The sequence below is a fragment of the Nomascus leucogenys genome, chromosome X (genome assembly GCF_006542625.1).
Source record: "Nomascus leucogenys isolate Asia chromosome X, Asia_NLE_v1, whole genome shotgun sequence".
NCBI classification, from domain to species: domain Eukaryota; kingdom Metazoa; phylum Chordata; class Mammalia; order Primates; family Hylobatidae; genus Nomascus; species Nomascus leucogenys.
In genome coordinates, this window is record NC_044406.1 from 62,699,632 (window position 1) to 62,716,676 (window position 17,045).

General features: G+C 39.8%; 1 protein-coding gene across 1 annotated transcript in view; it reads right to left on the reverse strand.

The window, feature by feature from the left end:
* The window catches only part of TEX11 (testis expressed 11), a 404,765-nt gene that overhangs the window by 310,186 nt on the left and 77,534 nt on the right, over positions 1 to 17,045 (reverse strand). Inside the window, exon 8 of the mRNA XM_003272686.3 lies at positions 14,162 to 14,242. Coding sequence (XP_003272734.1) covers positions 14,162 to 14,242 — 81 coding nt within the window. The remainder of the gene's footprint in view (positions 1 to 14,161; positions 14,243 to 17,045) is intronic.

Consider the following 17,045-nt stretch of genomic DNA (forward strand, 5'->3'; position numbering starts at 1 on the left):
AAACATGAACACTCTCAACAAAATAGGTATACGAGGAACATAACTCAATACAAAGGGCCATAAATGAAAAGCCCACAGCTAACATCATAATTGATGGGAAAAACTGAAAGCTTTTCCTCCATGATCTAATACAAGGCAAAGAAGCCCATCCCTCAACACTTCTATTCAACATAGTACTAGAAGTCCCAGCAACAGCAATTAGGAAAGAAAAAGAAAAAAACACCCAAATGAGAAGGAAGGGTAAAATCATCTGTGCTTGCCAATGACATGATCATATATTTTGAGAATCCTAAAAACCAAAAAAAAGTTAGAACTAATAAACAAATTAAAGTAACATAATACAAAATCAACATACAAGTATCAGTGACATTTCTATACACTAACAACAAACTATCCAAGAAGAAAATTAAGAAAACAATCCACTTACAATAACAACAAAAAACAAAATACTTAGCAATAAACTTAGAGAGGTGAAAGACTTCTACATTGAAAATTGTAAAGCATCAATGAAGGAAATTAAAGAGCACATAGATAAATGGAAAGACATCCTGCGTTCATGGATTGGAATAATTAATATTGTTAAAATGTCCGTACTACCTAAAATGATCTACAGATTCAATGTAATACTATCAAAATCTGAATGGCATTCTTTACAGATAGGAAAAACACTCCTAAAATTCATATAAAATCATAAAAGAATCCAAATAGCCAAAGAAATCTTGCACAAGAAGTACAAACCCAGGAGCATCATGCTTCCTCATTTCAAAATTTATTACAAAGCTATAGTAATCAAAACAGTATGGTACTAGAATAAGAACAAACATATACACCAATGGAACAGAATAGAAGAGCCAGAAATAAATCCACACATTCACAGGCAACTGATCTTCAACATGAGCACCAAGAACACACAATAAATAAAAGACAGTCTCTTCAGTAAAGAGTGCTGATGGATATCAACATGCAAAATAATGAAATTGGACCCTTATATCACACTGTATACAAAAATCAACTCAGAATAAGTTAAAGACTTTGTATTAGGCCATTCTTGCATTGCTATAAAGAAATACTTGAGACTAAGTAATTTATAAAGAAAAGAGGTTTATTAATTGGCTCATGGTTCTGCAGGCTGTATAAGAATGGCACCAACAGCTTCTCAGCTTCTGATGAGGGCCTCAGGAAGCTTATAATCATGGCCAGCTTCTGGTGAGAGCCTCAGGAAGGCAAAGGGGAGTAAACATGTCCCATGGCAAGAACAGGAGCAAGACAGTGACGGGGGTGGGGAGCCAGCATGTCACATGGCAAGAACAGGAGCAAGACAGTGAGGAGGGAGGTGCCACACACTTTTCTAAACAACCAGATCTAGTGTGAACTCTGAGTGAGAACTCACTTACTATTGCGAGGAATAGCACCAAGCTATTCATAAGGGATCTTCCCCCATGATCCAATCACCTCCCACCAGGCCCCACCTCCAACATTGGAGATTACACTTCAACATGAGATTTGGAGGGACAAATATCCAAACCATATCAGACTTAATACCTGAAACTGTTAAACTTTTAAAAGAAAACAAGGGAAAACCTTCTTGACATTCGTCCTTGACATTCGTCCATTTTGTATATGACTCTAATAGCACAGGCACCAAAAACAAAAATAGACAAGTGGGATTACATCAAACTAAAATGCTTCTGCACAGCAAAGAAGCCCCATCAACAGAGTGAAAAAGCATCCTACAAAATGAGACAAAATATTTGCAAACCATATATCTGATGAGGAATTAATGTGCAAGATATGTAAGGAACTCATACAACTCAATAGCAAAACCAAAACAAAACAAAACAAAAACCAGATAGCTCAATTTAAAAATGGACAAATGATCTGAATAGACCATTTCTTCAAAGAAAATATACAAATGGCCAACAGGTGTATGAAAAAGTGTTGAACATTACTAATTGATATGGTTTGGCTCTGTGTCCCCACCCAAATCTCTTGTTGAATTGTAACCCCCAGTGTTGGGGCAGAGGCCTGGTGGGAGGTGATTGGATCATAGGGGTGGATTTTCCTTTTGCTGTTGTCATGATAATGAGTTCTCATGAGATTTAGTTGTTTGAAAGTGTGTAGCACTTCCCCCTTCACTCTCTCTTCCTTCTGCTCCAGCCATGTAGGATGCGCCAGCTTCCCCTTCACCATCTGCCATGATTATAAGTTTCCAGAGCCCCTGCCACCCCAACCCATGCTTCCTGTACAGCCTGTGGAACGGTGAGCCAATTAAACCTCTTTTCTTTATAAATTACCCAGTCTCCGGTAGTTCTTTATAGCAATGTGAGAATGAACTAATATACTAATCATCAGAAAAATTCAAATCAACACCACGATGGGACATCACCTCACACCTGTTTGTATGGCTATTATCAAAAAGTCAAAAGATAATGTGTCATTGAGGAATGGAGAAAAGGGAGCCCTTGTACACTGTCGGCAATGTAAATCTGTACAATCATTATGCAAAATAGTAGGAAGGTTAATAAAAAAATAATAAAACTACTATATGATATAGCCATTTCACTTCTAGGTACAGTCATCTTTCAGTATCTGCTAGGGATTTGTTCCAGGACCCTCTGTGGATACCAAAATCCACAGATACTCAAGTCCCTTATGTAAAATGGCATAGTATTTGCATATAACCTACAAATATCCTCCTATATACTTTACATCATCTCTAGATTACTTATAATATCTAATACAATGAATATGCTGTGTAAATAGTCGTTATACTGTATCATTTAGGGAATAATATAAATAATACAGTATAACAACTGTATTAGGTAGGAATAGGAAAGTAGTAGGAAAAAAGTATATACATGTTTGGTACAGATGCAACCATCCTTTTTTCCCAAGTATTTTCAATCCCCAGTTGGTTAAATACATGGATGTGGAACCCAGGGTCACAGAGGGCTAACTGTATGTATGCAAAGGAACTAAAATCAGGATTTTGAGATATCTGCACTCACATATTCATTGCAGTATTATTCACAATACCCAAGATATGGAAACAACCTAATACCTGTTGATGGATAAATGGATAAAGAAAATGTGGTATGTATATACACACACACAGCATATATATATGCATGTATATGCAAAATGTGGTATGCATAGATACACACACACACAGGATATTGTATATATGTATATATATGTATGTATATATATATACACACACACACACACCCATATCAGCCTTAGTCAGTTTGTGTCACTATAAAGGAATACCTGAGGAAGAGTAATTTTTTTTCACATTTTCTGTCACTCCCAGGGTAATTTATTTTAAAACGAGGTTTATTTGATTAACGGTTTTGCAGGCTATACAAGGTGGTGCCAGTATCTGCTTCTGATGAGGGCTTCAGGCTGCTTCCACTCATGGTAGAAGGCAAAGAGAAGCTGGCCTGCGCAGAAATCACATGGCTAGAGAGTGGAAGCAAGAGAGAGAGCAGAGGGAGATGACAGGCTCTTTTAAATAACCAGCTCTAGCAGGAACTAATAGAGAGAACTCACTCATTACCATGAGGACTGCACCAAGCCATTCATGAGAGATCTGCCTTCATGACCTTCATGATGCAAACACCTCCCACTAAGCCTCACCTCCAACATTAGGGATGAAATTTCAACATGGGATTTGGTTGGGGGGTGGGGGGAGGGTGGCGTCAAACATTGAACCCATACCACAGCCTTAAAAGAAAAGGAGATTGTCTTATTTGAAACTATATGGATAAATCTGGATGACATTATGCTAAATGAAATAAGCCAGGCACAGAAAAGCAAATACTACATGATCTCACTTCTATGTAAAATGAAAAGAGTCAAATTTACAAAAGCAGAGAATAAAATGGTGGCTCCAGGGGCTCAGGGGAAGGGGAAATAGGACGATGTTAGATAAAGCATACAAAGTTTCAGTTATATAAGATAAATACGTTCTGGAGATCTAATGCACAGCATGGTGACTATAGTAAATAACATTGTGTTGTGTATTGTATAGCTGATTTTTTTCTAAGAGACTACATCTTAAGTGTTCTCACCACAAAAAAAAAAAGGTAACTATGTGAGGTGATGAATATGTTCATTACCTTTATGATAGTGATCATTCCAAAATCTGTATGTATATGAAAACATTAAGTTGTTCACCTTAAATACATACTAATTTTTATTTGTCAATTCTACCAAAATAAATATTTCAAAAAAAAGACAAGTTCAGGCCGGAAACTGAAAGGACACAAATAGATCACCAGGCTAGTAAACCACCCTACCATTCCAAAAAAGACATACAAATCGGCTTAAAGGGCCTCTTAATGGCCAAATGTAGAAAGAGTTAACCATCAAAATAGTGTTTTAGACCGGGCGCAGTGGCTCACTCCTGTAATCCCAGCACTTTGGGAGGGCAAGGAAGGCAGATCACTTGAAATCAGCAGTTCGAGACCAGCCTGGCCAACATAATAAAACCCTGTCTCTACTAAAAAAAAAATACAAAGATTAGCCAGGCATAGTGGTGCATGCCCGCATGCCTGTAGTCCCAGCTACTCGGGAGGCTGAGGCAAGAGAATCACATAAATCTGAAAGATGGAGGTTACAGTGAGCTGAGATCATGCCACTGCACTCCAGCCTAGGCGCCTAGGCGACATAGTGAGATTCCATCTCAAAAAATAAAAATAATACATAAATAAATAAATAGATAGATAAATAAATAAATAGTGTTTTAGTTTTGGGTAAGATAAAGTAAGTATGCACCACCCTTTATCTCCCACTGAATGTAACTATAAACCTCGACAGAATGCACGTAGCTATTTGAGGACTCTGAAAAGATAATAGCAGAAGGCAAATAAAGGAAGAACACCAGAATTCAAGTTAACACCAAACTGGTGGTAAGTTTACCATTCTTTTCCTCTAATATCCCCTGGCCTAAACTTAATGCAGCCAGAAACTCAGAAGCGAATGCTGTGGTACAGACTGAGGGTGCTTCTCTACTTCTGGCTTGAGTTGCTCAGAGAAAGTGCAAATATTCAATTTTGGTTTTTATTTCATCTTCCGTTCTCTTGTGCTCAGGCCCTAGGCAATCCCATGGTGGCAACAGCAGTGGTAGCCAGGTGAAAGCACAATACTCAAAACTTTGAGAGAGGAAAACCTTACTCTCCATTCAGTGCAGCAGTAGTTCCCACAGGATGGGGCAAACTCCCACTGCTTTTGTTCCTCTGCCTGTGTCTTCCTACTGCTTGGCCCCAGTCACAGTGCAACTGCAGATTACGTATAGTTATTGGTTAGAGGACTGAAAAGGATAGCTCAGAGAACCAGAAACTACCAAGAAGATCATAGAGAGAGAGGAGCTCAGAAAAGCAACAAAATAAAGTTGATTAAGTTCAAGACTCATCCTACAACCTTAATAACCAGGAATCTCAACCTAATTTACATAACAAAAACTTTGATAACTGAGCTAACAGATAAACCTCTGCCAAGTACCGGGACTGACCAATGAGTGTTGCATATGCAAGACAAACCTGAAGCGCACTGCAAAATTGAAACAACATTGGAACCATAACCCACAAAAAATGAGTTTAAAATTTGCCTGAATCTACCAGATTGATTACCTGCTATAATAAAAATATCGACACTTCCCCCAGAATTTAGACAAGACCCAGAAGCCAAAAATGTAATATAGAAAATGTATAGGGGTTGGGTGTGTTGGCTCATGCTTGTAATCCCAGCACTTTGGGAGGCGGAGGCGGGCAGATCACTTGAGGTCAGTTCTGAGACCAGCCTGGCCAACATGGCGAAATCCTGTCTCTACTAAAAATACAAAAATTAGCTGGGCATGGTGGTGTACACCTGTAATCCCAGCTACTAGGGAGGCTGAGGCAGGAAAAGCGCTTGAACCTGGGAAATGGAGGTTGCAGTGAGCTGAGATCGTGCCACCGCACTCCAGCCTGGGCCACAGAGGGAGACTCAGTCTCAAAAAAACATATATATATATATTGTTCAATAAAAAACTACTCAGTATATGACAATGCTTGAAAATCTCAACATACATAAGAAAAGACAATCGGTAGAAAGATGACATGAACGTTAAAACTATCTGATAAGGACTTTAAATCAGATGTTTTAAAACTGTTTGAACAAATAATTATAAACACTCATGAAATAAATAGAAAAATATAGTCTCAGTAAAGAAATGAGTCAGCAAATTACAACCTGTGGGCCAATATGGATGGTGAGATTTTAAAAGTTTTTACATTCTTAAAGGATCTTTTTTAAGTTTGGAGCAGCATACAAGAATTGACGAAATGTTTTTCCAGTAAAATCACTTTGGCCGGGCGCGGTGGCTCACACCTATAATCCCAGCACTTTGGGAGGCCAAGGTGGGCGGATCACCTGAGGTCAGGAGTTCAAGACCAGCCTGGCCAACATGGTGAAACCACATCTCTACTAAAAATACAAAAAATTAGCTGGGCGTAGTGGCAGGCGCCTGTAATCCCAGCTACTTTGGGAGACTGAGGTGAGAGAATGGCTTGAACCCAGGAGGCAGAGGTTGCAGCGAGCTGAGATCGCGCCACTGCACTCCAGCCTGGGTGCAAAAGAGGGAGACTCAGTCTCAAATAAAATAAATAATCACCGTATAAGAGATGTTGCCCGGGCGCAGTGGCTCACGCCTGTAATTCCAGCACTTTGGGAGGCCGTGGTGGGTGGCTCCCCTGAGGTCAGGAGTTCGAGACCAGCCTGACCAACATAATGAAACCTCCCACCGTCTCTACTAAAAATACAAAAATTAGCCAGGCATGGTGGCTCATGCCTGTAATCCCAGCTACTTGGGAGGCTGAGGCAGGAGGATCGTTTGAACCCAGGAGGCAAAGGTTGCAGTGAGCCAAGACTGTGCCATTGCACTCCAGCCTGGGCAACAAGAGCGAAACTCCGTGTCAAAAAAAAAAAAAAAAAGCTAAAATAAGGGCAGGGCAAGATCATGGAATAAAAGCCTGCATTGTTTGTACCCTCCACTGGAACACCAAATTTTAACAACTGTCTGCACACAGAAAAGCACAATCACAAGAACCAAAACCAGGTGAACACTCACAGTACCCGGTTTTAACTACATATTGTGGAAAGAGGCATTGAAGAGGGCAAGAGAAACAGTCTTCAATCTCCAAGGCCACCCCTCCCCGCTCCCCTGGCAGGAGCTATGCAGTGCAGAGACAGAATCTGTGCACATTGCAGAGAAAGAGCACAGCAGCTGGGGAACTTTACATTGAACTCAGTGCTGCGCAGTCACAGTAGAGAAAAAAGTCATGCTGGGTTCAGCCAGCGCCTGTGCACAGAGGGAGCATTTGGACCAGCCTTAGCCACAGGAGAATTACCCTCATCCCAGTAGTGGGAACTTGAGTTTCTCGGCAAGCCTCGTCACTGTGGGCTGAAGTGCTCTGGGGTCCTACACAAACTTGAGTGGCAGTTTAGGGCACAAGGACTGCAATTCCTAGGCAACTCCTAGTGTTAGGCTGGGCTTAGAGCCAGTGAACTTGCCACGTGACCTAGGGAGACACCAGCTGGCACAGCAAAGGGAGGGCTTGCACCATCCCTTCCCCAACCCCAGACAGTAAAGCTCGTAGCAATGAAAGTGACTCCTTCCTTCTGCCTAAGGAGAGGAAAGGGAAGAGTAAAGAGGACTTTGTCTAGCATCTTAGATACCAGCTCAGCCACAGTAGGACAGGGCACTGGGCAGAATAATGAGGCCCCCATTCCAGGACCTAGCTCTCAAACCACATTTCTAGACACATCCTGGGCCAAAAGGGAACCCACTGCCTTGAAGGAAAGGATCCAGTCCTGTCAGGATTAATCACCTGCTGACTAAAGAACCCTTGGTATAATCCTGGAATAACCATTAATGACCCAGGGAGTACACCATGGGCCTTGGGTTCTGAGAAGTGCTGGCTTCAGGGGACACCCAGCACATTCCCAGTTGTGGTGGCTCCAGTGAAAGACTCCTTTTGTTTGAGAAAAGCAGAGGAAAAGTAAAGAGGACTTTGTGCTGCACTCTAGGTACCAGCTTGGCTCTTGGGGTCCCCAAATCCGGGTGTAGCCTCTTGGACAGCATTTCTCGTCCTGGGCCACAGGAGAGCCCACTGCCCTGAAGGGTGAGTCTCAGGCCTGGCAGCATTCACCACAAGCTGATGGAAGAGACCTTGGGTTTTATGTGAACATCAGTGGTGGCCTAGCAGAACACCCCATGGACCACTGATGGTGGCGACCACAGGGAGAGGCTCCTCTGCCTGTGGAAAGGGAGGGAAGAGTGAGAAGGGCTTTGTATTGTGATTTGAGTGCCAGCTTAACTGCAGTAGAATAAAACATCAGGTAAATTGCTCAAGTTTCTGACTCCAATCCCTGGCTCCCAGAGAGCATCTTTGGACACACCTGGGTTGTGGGGGAACTCACAATCCTAAAGGGAAGGGCCTTCCTTGGGCAAGGTCCAGTGCTGTGCTGGCTTCAAGTCTGACACAGCACAGGCCCAGTGCTTGCATCACCACACCCCTGGGGTGCTTGCATCACCACACCCCCAGTTCAACACAGAGACAGTGACTCCATGTGTTTCAGAGAAAGTAAGGGTAAAGAACAAGAGTTTCTGCCTGGTAATCCAGAGAATTCTTCCAGATGTTATCCAAGGTCATCAAGGCAGTACCCTTTATGGGTCTACAAGAAACACAGCATTATTAGGCTTGGGGTCCAAGTCTCTTTGAATAACTGGAAGGCCTTCCCAAGAAGGACGGGCATGAGCAAGCCTAGATTGAGAAGACTACAATAAATACCTAACTCTTCAATGCCCAGACACTGATGAATATCTACAAGCATCAACACCATCCAGGAAAACATGACTTCACCAAATGAATTAAATAAGGCACCAGGGACCAGTTCTGGAGAAACAGAGATATGTGACTTTTCAGACAGAAAATTCAAAATAGCTATTTTGAGGAAACTGAAAGAAATCTGAAATAACACAAAGAAGGAATTCAGAATTCTATCAGATAAACTTAACAAAGAGACTGAAATAATTTAAAAGAATCAAGCAGAAATGCTGGAGTTGAAAATGCAATTGACATGCTTAAGAATGCATCAGTCTCTTAGCAGCAGAATTGATCAAGCAGAAGAAAACTAGTGAGCTTCAAGACAGGCTACTTGAAAATACACAATCAGAGGAGACAAAAGAAAAAAGAATTAAAAGGTATGAAGCATACCTACATGATCTAGAAAAAAGCCTCAAAAGGGTAAATCTAAGATCCATTAGCCTTAAAGAGGAGGTAGGGAAAGAGCTATGGGTAAGAAGTTTATTCAAAGAGATAATATCAAAGAATATCCCAAACCTGGAGAAAGATATCAACATTCAAGTATAAGAAGGTTATAGAACACCAAGCAGATTTAACCCAAAGAAGAACACCTCAAGGCATTTAATAATCAAACTCCCAAAGGTCAAGGATAAAGAAAGAATCCCAAAAACAGTAAAAGAAAAGAAAAAAAATCACATACAATGGAACTTCAATACATCTGGCAGCCAACTTAGCAGCAGAAACTTCACAGGCCAGGAAAGAGAGGCATGACATATTTAAAATGCTGGAGGAGAAAAAAAAATGTTTACCCTAGGGTAGTATATCCAGCAGAAAATATCCTTCAAACATGAGGGAGAAATAAAGACTTTCCCAGACAAACAAAAGCTGAGGGATTTCATCAACACCAGACCTGTCCTACAAGAAATGCCAAAGGGAGTTGTTCAATCTGAAAGAAAAGGATGTTAATGAGCAAGAAGAAATCACCTGAAGGTACAAAACTCACGGGTAATAGGAAGCACACGGCTGGACGGCTGGACGCAGTGGCTCATGCCTGTAATCCCAGCACTTTGGGAGGCCAAGGCGGGTGGATCGCCTGAGGTCAGGAGTTCGAGACTAGCCTGACCAATATGGTGAAACCCCGTCTCTACTAAAAATACAAAAATTATCCGGGTGTGGTGGCATGCGCCTGTAGTCCCAGCTACCTGGGAGGCTGAGGCAGGTGAATTACTTGAACCCAGGAGGCGGATGTTGCAGTGAGCCAAGATCATGCCACTGCACTCCAGCCTGGGTGACAGAGCAACATTCCGTCTCAAAAAAAAAAAAAAAAAAATAGTAAGCACACAGAAAAAGACAGAATGGTATCACACTGAAATTGTGGGGAATGGTATCACACTGAAATTGTGGGGTATAAACTTCTCTTGACTTAACTAGAAAGAATAAATGATGAACCAAACAGAAATAATAACTACAACAACTTTTCAAAACATGGACAGTACCATAAGACATAAAGACAAACAAAAAAAGTTAAAAATCAGGGGAACAAAGTTAAAGTGTAGAGTTTTTATAGTTTGTGTGTGTGTATGTGTGTGTTTGGCTCTTGGTTAATACAATCAGTGTTACGCTGTCATCAATTTAAAATAATGGATCATAAGATAGCATTTGCAAGCCTCACGGTAACCTGAAACTGAAAAACAATGGATACACAAAAAATAAAAAAGAAGAAATTAAATCACACCACCAGTGAAAATCGCCTTCACTAAAAGGAAGACAGGAAAGAAAGAAATAGAATAGAACAAAAAATAGAAAACCAAAAACAATCAGAAAACAAATAACAAAGTGGCAGGAGTAAGTCCTTACTTATCAGTAATAACACTGAATGTAAATAGACTAAACTCTTCAATCAAAGGACACAGAGTGGCTGAATGGATTTAAAAAAAACAAGACCCAATGATCTCTTGCCTACAAGAAACACACTTCCCCTACGAAGATACACATAGATTGAAAATAAAGGGATGGAAAAAGATATTCCATGACAACGGAAACCACGAAAGAGCAGGAGTACCTATACTTATATCAGACAAAATGGATTTCAAGACAAAAACTTTAAGGAGAGAGAAAAAAAGGTCACTATATAAGGATAAAGGGGAAAATTCAGCAAGATGATATAACAATTTTACATACACATGCACCCAACACTGGAGCACTCAGATATATAAAGCAATTATTAGAGGGAAAGAGAGAGATAGACCCCTGGTCAATGATTTTTTTGGATATGACCTCCACAGGTGACAAAAGCAAAAATAGGCAAATGGGATTGCATCAAACTAAAATGCTTCTGCACAGCAAAGGAAACAATCAACAGAGTGAAGAGATAACCTACAGAATAGGAGAAAATATCTGCAAATCACACATCTGATAAAGAGTTAATCTCCAAAATATACAAGGAACTCAAACACTGCAATAGCAAATAAACAAATAACTCAATGAAAAAAATGGGCAAAAGACCTGAATAGACATTTATCTAAGGAAGACATACAAATCAGCAACAGGTATATGAAAAAATGCTCAACATCACTAACCATCAGGGAAATGCAAATTAAAATCACAATGAGGTATCACCTCACATCTGTTAGAATGTCTATTATCAAAAAGACAAAAGATAAGTGTTGGCAAGGGCATGGAGAAAAGGAAACCTTTGTACACTGCTGGTGGGAATGCAAATTAGTATACCCATTATGGAAAACAGTATAGAGGTTGCTCAAAAAATTAAAAATGTAACTACCATATGATCCAGCAATCTCACTTCTGGATATATACCCAAAGGAAATAAAATAAGTATCTTTAAGAGGTATCTCCAATCCCTTGTTCACTGCAGCATTATTTACAATAGCCAAGCTATGGAATCAACCTAAGAGTCCAACAAGGCATGAATGCATAAAGAAAATGTGGTATTTATATACAATAGAAGACTATTCAGCCATAAAAAAGAAGGAAATCCTGCCATTTGTGATAACACAGATGAACCTGGAGGACATTAAGCTAACTGAAATAAGCCAGCCACAGAAAGACTAATACTGCATGATCTCACTTATATGTGGATTCTGAAAAAGCTGAGTTCATAGAACTAGAGAGTAGAAAGGTGGTTGCCAGGGGTTTGGGGAATGGATGAGGAGATATTGGTCAAAGGGTACAAAGTGTCCAAGCACAGTGGCTCCCATCTATAATCCCAGTACTTTGGGAGGCTGGGGCAAGAGGACTGCCTGAGCCCAGGAGTTCAAGATCAGCCTGCACAACATAGTGAGACCCCCATCTCTACAAAAAAATAAGACAACTAGCCAGCCTTGGTGGCATGCACCTGTAATCCCAGCTACTCAGGAGGCTGAGGTGGGAGGATCACTTTAGCCGAGGAGGCTGAGGCTGCAGTGAGCCAGGATCATGCCACTGCACTCCAGCCTGGTGACAGAGCAATACTCTATCTCTTCAAATAAAGGGGGAGGGGGTACAAAGTTTCATTTAGGCCATATGAATAAGTTCTGGGGCTGTACTGTATAGCACAATGACTACAGTTAATATTATAATAATGTATTGTATACTTGAAAATTGCTAAGAAAGTAGATCTTACATATTTCTCCACAAAAAAACCTGTGTGAGTTGATGAATATATAAATTGGCTTGATTGTGGTGATCTTTTCACAATGTACATCAAAATATTATGTTATATACCATAAATATATACAAATTTTGTCAATTATACCCCCAATAAAGCTAGAAAAATGGAGGAAAAAAGAATAAAGATGGTGAAAGTAGAATGAGAAATTAGATTTGCCATAGTTTCAGTGTATCACTCACAAAAAGATACAGGTTTACAGTGAAAAAACCTGCAAGACACGATCTTAATCAAGAGATCAATAATAGTATAAATCAATCCTGTATACCACCGAATAGGAAGCCATGAGTAGAACATAGACTCTCTTCTGTGATTTTCTGGCCTCAAATTCACAACCTGTTCTAATCATGAGGAAACTTTGGCTAAACCCACATTAAATCACATGCTACAAAATGACTGATCTGTAATCTTCAAAACTGCTAAGATCATGAATAACAAGGCAAGAATGAGGAGGTGTTCCAGATTTCCAGATTGAAGGAGACTGGAGACTATGTATAATTCTAGATTGAAACCATTTTCTATATAGAACATTATTGGAAAACTTGAATGACGTTTCCAAGCAAAGGGTATACAGGAGTTCTTTGTACTATTCTTATAACTTTTCTATAAATATGAAATTGTTTTAAAAGTTTTTAAAGCCTAGAAGAATGTCTGATGTGACACATAACAGGCAACATATAAATGTTTACTGAATTAAGTTCTACATTATGACACCCAATTTGGGGAAAAAATAAGACCAATCTCACAAATAGGTACGATGTATGCAATACTGGGAACATTCTCCCTAATATCCAATTATATCTCCATTATTAATCCCTCTGTGATAGTAAAGGCTGAAGTAGGCATAGGCACTGAAATAGGAGAGAAAGACTGGAAAGGGAAGATAAAATGAAAAAGCAAAAAACTATGTATTTAGGAATTTTCATGAGATCCAGTCCAGGATGCAGGCTTTATCCTATCAAATCTCTCACATCTCCAAATCCCAGTATAGAAAAATACTATAGCAGTAACATGATTAACTGCTATCAACCTTGTCAGCAGACAAACTCATTTTTTTTTCTTTCTTTTGTTGTATAGCATGAAATGTGGAGCAAATGTTATCAAAATGATTTGACAATAAAAGACAAAGCAAAGAAAATTTTAAGAAATATTCCATATCGGCCAGGTGTGGTGGCTCACGCCTGTAATCCCAGCACTTTGGGAGGCTGAGGTGGGCAGATCACTTGAGGCCAGGAGTTCCAGAGCAGCCTGGCCAACATAGTGAAACCCCATCTGTACTAAAAATACAAAAAGTAGCCAGGTGTGGTGGCTCAGGCCTGTAATCCCAGCTACTCAGGAGGCTGAGGCACAAGAATCACTTGAATCCGGGAGGCGGAGGTTGCAGTGAGCTGAGACCACATCACTGCACTCCAGCCTGGGCGACAGAGTGAGACTCCATCTCAGAAAAAAAGAAATATTCCATATAGCTTTTTCAAATGCCCTTTCTGGTAAAGAACAAAGGAAGCAAAATATTTCAAAGATCAGCTACTTATGTGGAACTGATCTTAAATAGAATCTCCAAAAGGTTGCATAAAGTAGTAGTGATTCTTCCTGGAACTTGATATAGCATATTTTCAAACTCTTGGAGAATGCAGATTTCACTCACCATCTGGGGGAGCCTCATCAACATATCTTTACATTGCAGTACACACATAGATGCTCTTTGAAAATCCCCTTGAGCAACTGCCTGAAAAAGATAAAGAATGTCAATAATTGGTTAAAATGAAATGACAAGGTTATTTGTCTCTAAGTCAATTTTAGCCTATTTTAACTAATGTTTAAAAGTCTTATTTTGTTTTATAATATTTTTAGCAATACTAGTTGTTCGAGCTAAACAGATAGCTTGCTCAAAATACAGAAGAATAAGTGGTAATCTTTGGTGACACAGAGTTGATAATGAGCAGGAGTCATTTACTTTTTTCTGGAAATGCAAAAACTGGTTGTACTGCCTTATGTTATTATATTATGACATAATGCCAGGTCTACTAGATGCTTCTGCAACTTGAATAGCTCTTGTATTCACCTCTACATTAGAGGAATTAAATTAAACAGCAGTCTTTGTCTTAAAGCAAGCTCACAATATCCTCATAGTCTGAACTGCTATGTATATCCACTACAAAAAGCAGCTTATCAATTAGCCAGACATGGTGGCACACACCTATAGTCCCAGCTACTTTAGAGGCTGAGGCGGGAAAATTGCTCAAGTCCAGGAGTTCGAAGCTGCAGTAAGCTAAGAAGATACCTCTCTACTCCTGCCACAGATGACAGGGCAAAACCCCATCTCTTTAAAAAAAATTTTTTTAAGAAAAAAGAAAAGCAGCTTAGTACAATCTCATCATGAAGCCAAAAGAGCCGCTCTGCCATTTATCATGTGTAACTTTGAGACTTAAGCTCTCACAGATTGTTTCCTCATCCATAACGTGAGGAGACTGTACTAGACTATCTGTAGGGTTCCTTTCAGTTCTACCATTCTATGACTGAACACCCCCAAATGAATGAAAACATCAATCACACATACTTTAGCACTTGTAGAAGAGGCTTGTTTCAGCCATTTAAGAACTTAGTTGGCCAGGCGAGGTGGCTCACGCCTATAATCCCAGCACTTAGGGAGGCCGAGGTGGGTGGATCACCTGAGGTCAGCAGTTTGAGACCAGCTTGACCAACATGGTGAAATCCCGTCTCTCCTAAAAAACAAACAAACAAACAAAACAAAACGAAACAAAAAACAACCCACACACAAATTAGCTGGGTGTGGTGGTGGGCACCTGCAATCCAGCTACTCAGGAGGCAGAGGTTGCAATGAGCTGAGATCACGCCATTGCACTCCAGCCTGGGCGACAGAGGGAGACTGTCACACACACACAAAAAAAAAAAAAAAAAAAAAAGGCTGACAAAGCATTTTTTTAAGAAAAACATGGATACATACAAGGAAATAATAAAGTACTACACTTGCTATTTTCTTCTTTACATGGTGTCAAATATTATTGTGCTTTGAATAATAAAATAATTGAGTAGAGAGAAGAAAATATAAACAATGTAAGATGCCAGCTTCTCTCTAGTTTTCTCTTCCAACTGCTGAATAGTAAGCCTGACATCTTGCTGAGTAGATACTCTCTTATAAGGCTTTAATACTAGATATTATTAAAGGGGAAAATAAATTGCTAACACAAGTGCCTCAATAAGCCAAATCTCTATATAGAGATTAGAAAATAATATTCCGTCTACACTATATTCTATGAATACTTGCTGATTAAATCATTATTCAAGGTGGAGAAAATCTTACTATAAAAGAGAAATGCTGAGTGACAACACCATATCAGAGGATAGATGTTGCTGTCTGTTCTTATAACATATAAAACAATATGAGACTTTAATGTTCAAACAACCCGTAAAGTGTCTATCATTACTCAGATTTTATCTTAGAGAAATCAAAGCTCTAATAATTCAGGCTAGTTTTGAAAATTTATTCATCTTCTTATGGCTAGAAACAAGTATTTCAAGCCCAAAAGATAAAGATTTAAAGTAAAAGAAGTCTTAAAGAAGAGGCAGCACAATACAGTGCTGTAGTAACCTTTTGTGAGCATCAGACTCACCAGTGGAGCTTTCTGAAAATCACATGCCCAGCTCTCACCACTTGGAGACTGTGATTCATTAGGTCTGGAGTGATGTCCTGCCTATACTGATGTAGTGAAAAGAATATGAGCTTTGCATTCTCAGCTTTTCCACTTCTTGGCTCAGTGAACTTAGGTAAGTCACAGTCTCTTTGAGGCTCTATTTTGTTAACTATAAAATAGGGACAGTAATGTCTACAATATAGGATTGATTTTATGAGGATCAAATGGGATCACAGATGTGAAAGCATTTCATAAACTGTAAGTCAGTATTCAAAAATGTGTACATTTGGGGCAGTCAAAACTACCATCAGGGCCGGGTCCAGTGGCTCACCCCTGTAATCCCAGCACTTTGGGAGGCCAACGTAGTCTGATCACCTGAGGCCAGGAGTTCGAGACCAGCCTGGCCAACATGGCAAAACCCCGTCTCTACTAAAAATACAAAAAGTAGCTAGGCATGGTGATGCGTGCCTGTAATCTCAGCTACTCGGGAGGCTGAGGCAAGAGAATCGCTTGAACCCGGGAAGCAGAGGCTGCAGTGAGCCGAGATGGCACAATATTGCCTGGGCAATACAGTGAGACTCTGTCTCAAAAAAAAAAAAAAAGACAATATATTAAAATGGCAATACTCCCCAAGTTGATCTATAAATTTAATCCAATTCCATTAAAATTCCAGTTGGCCTTTTTTGCAGAAATTAACATGCTGATCTTAAAATTCAAATGGAAATTTAAGAAACCCAGGGCTAGGTGAAACATTCTGAGACATGACACCAAAAGCATGATCCATAAAAGAAGAAGAAATCAATCAATTGGACTTCATCAAAACTGTATTCTGTGACCCTATTAAAAAGGACAAAAAGACAAGCTACAACGAGACAA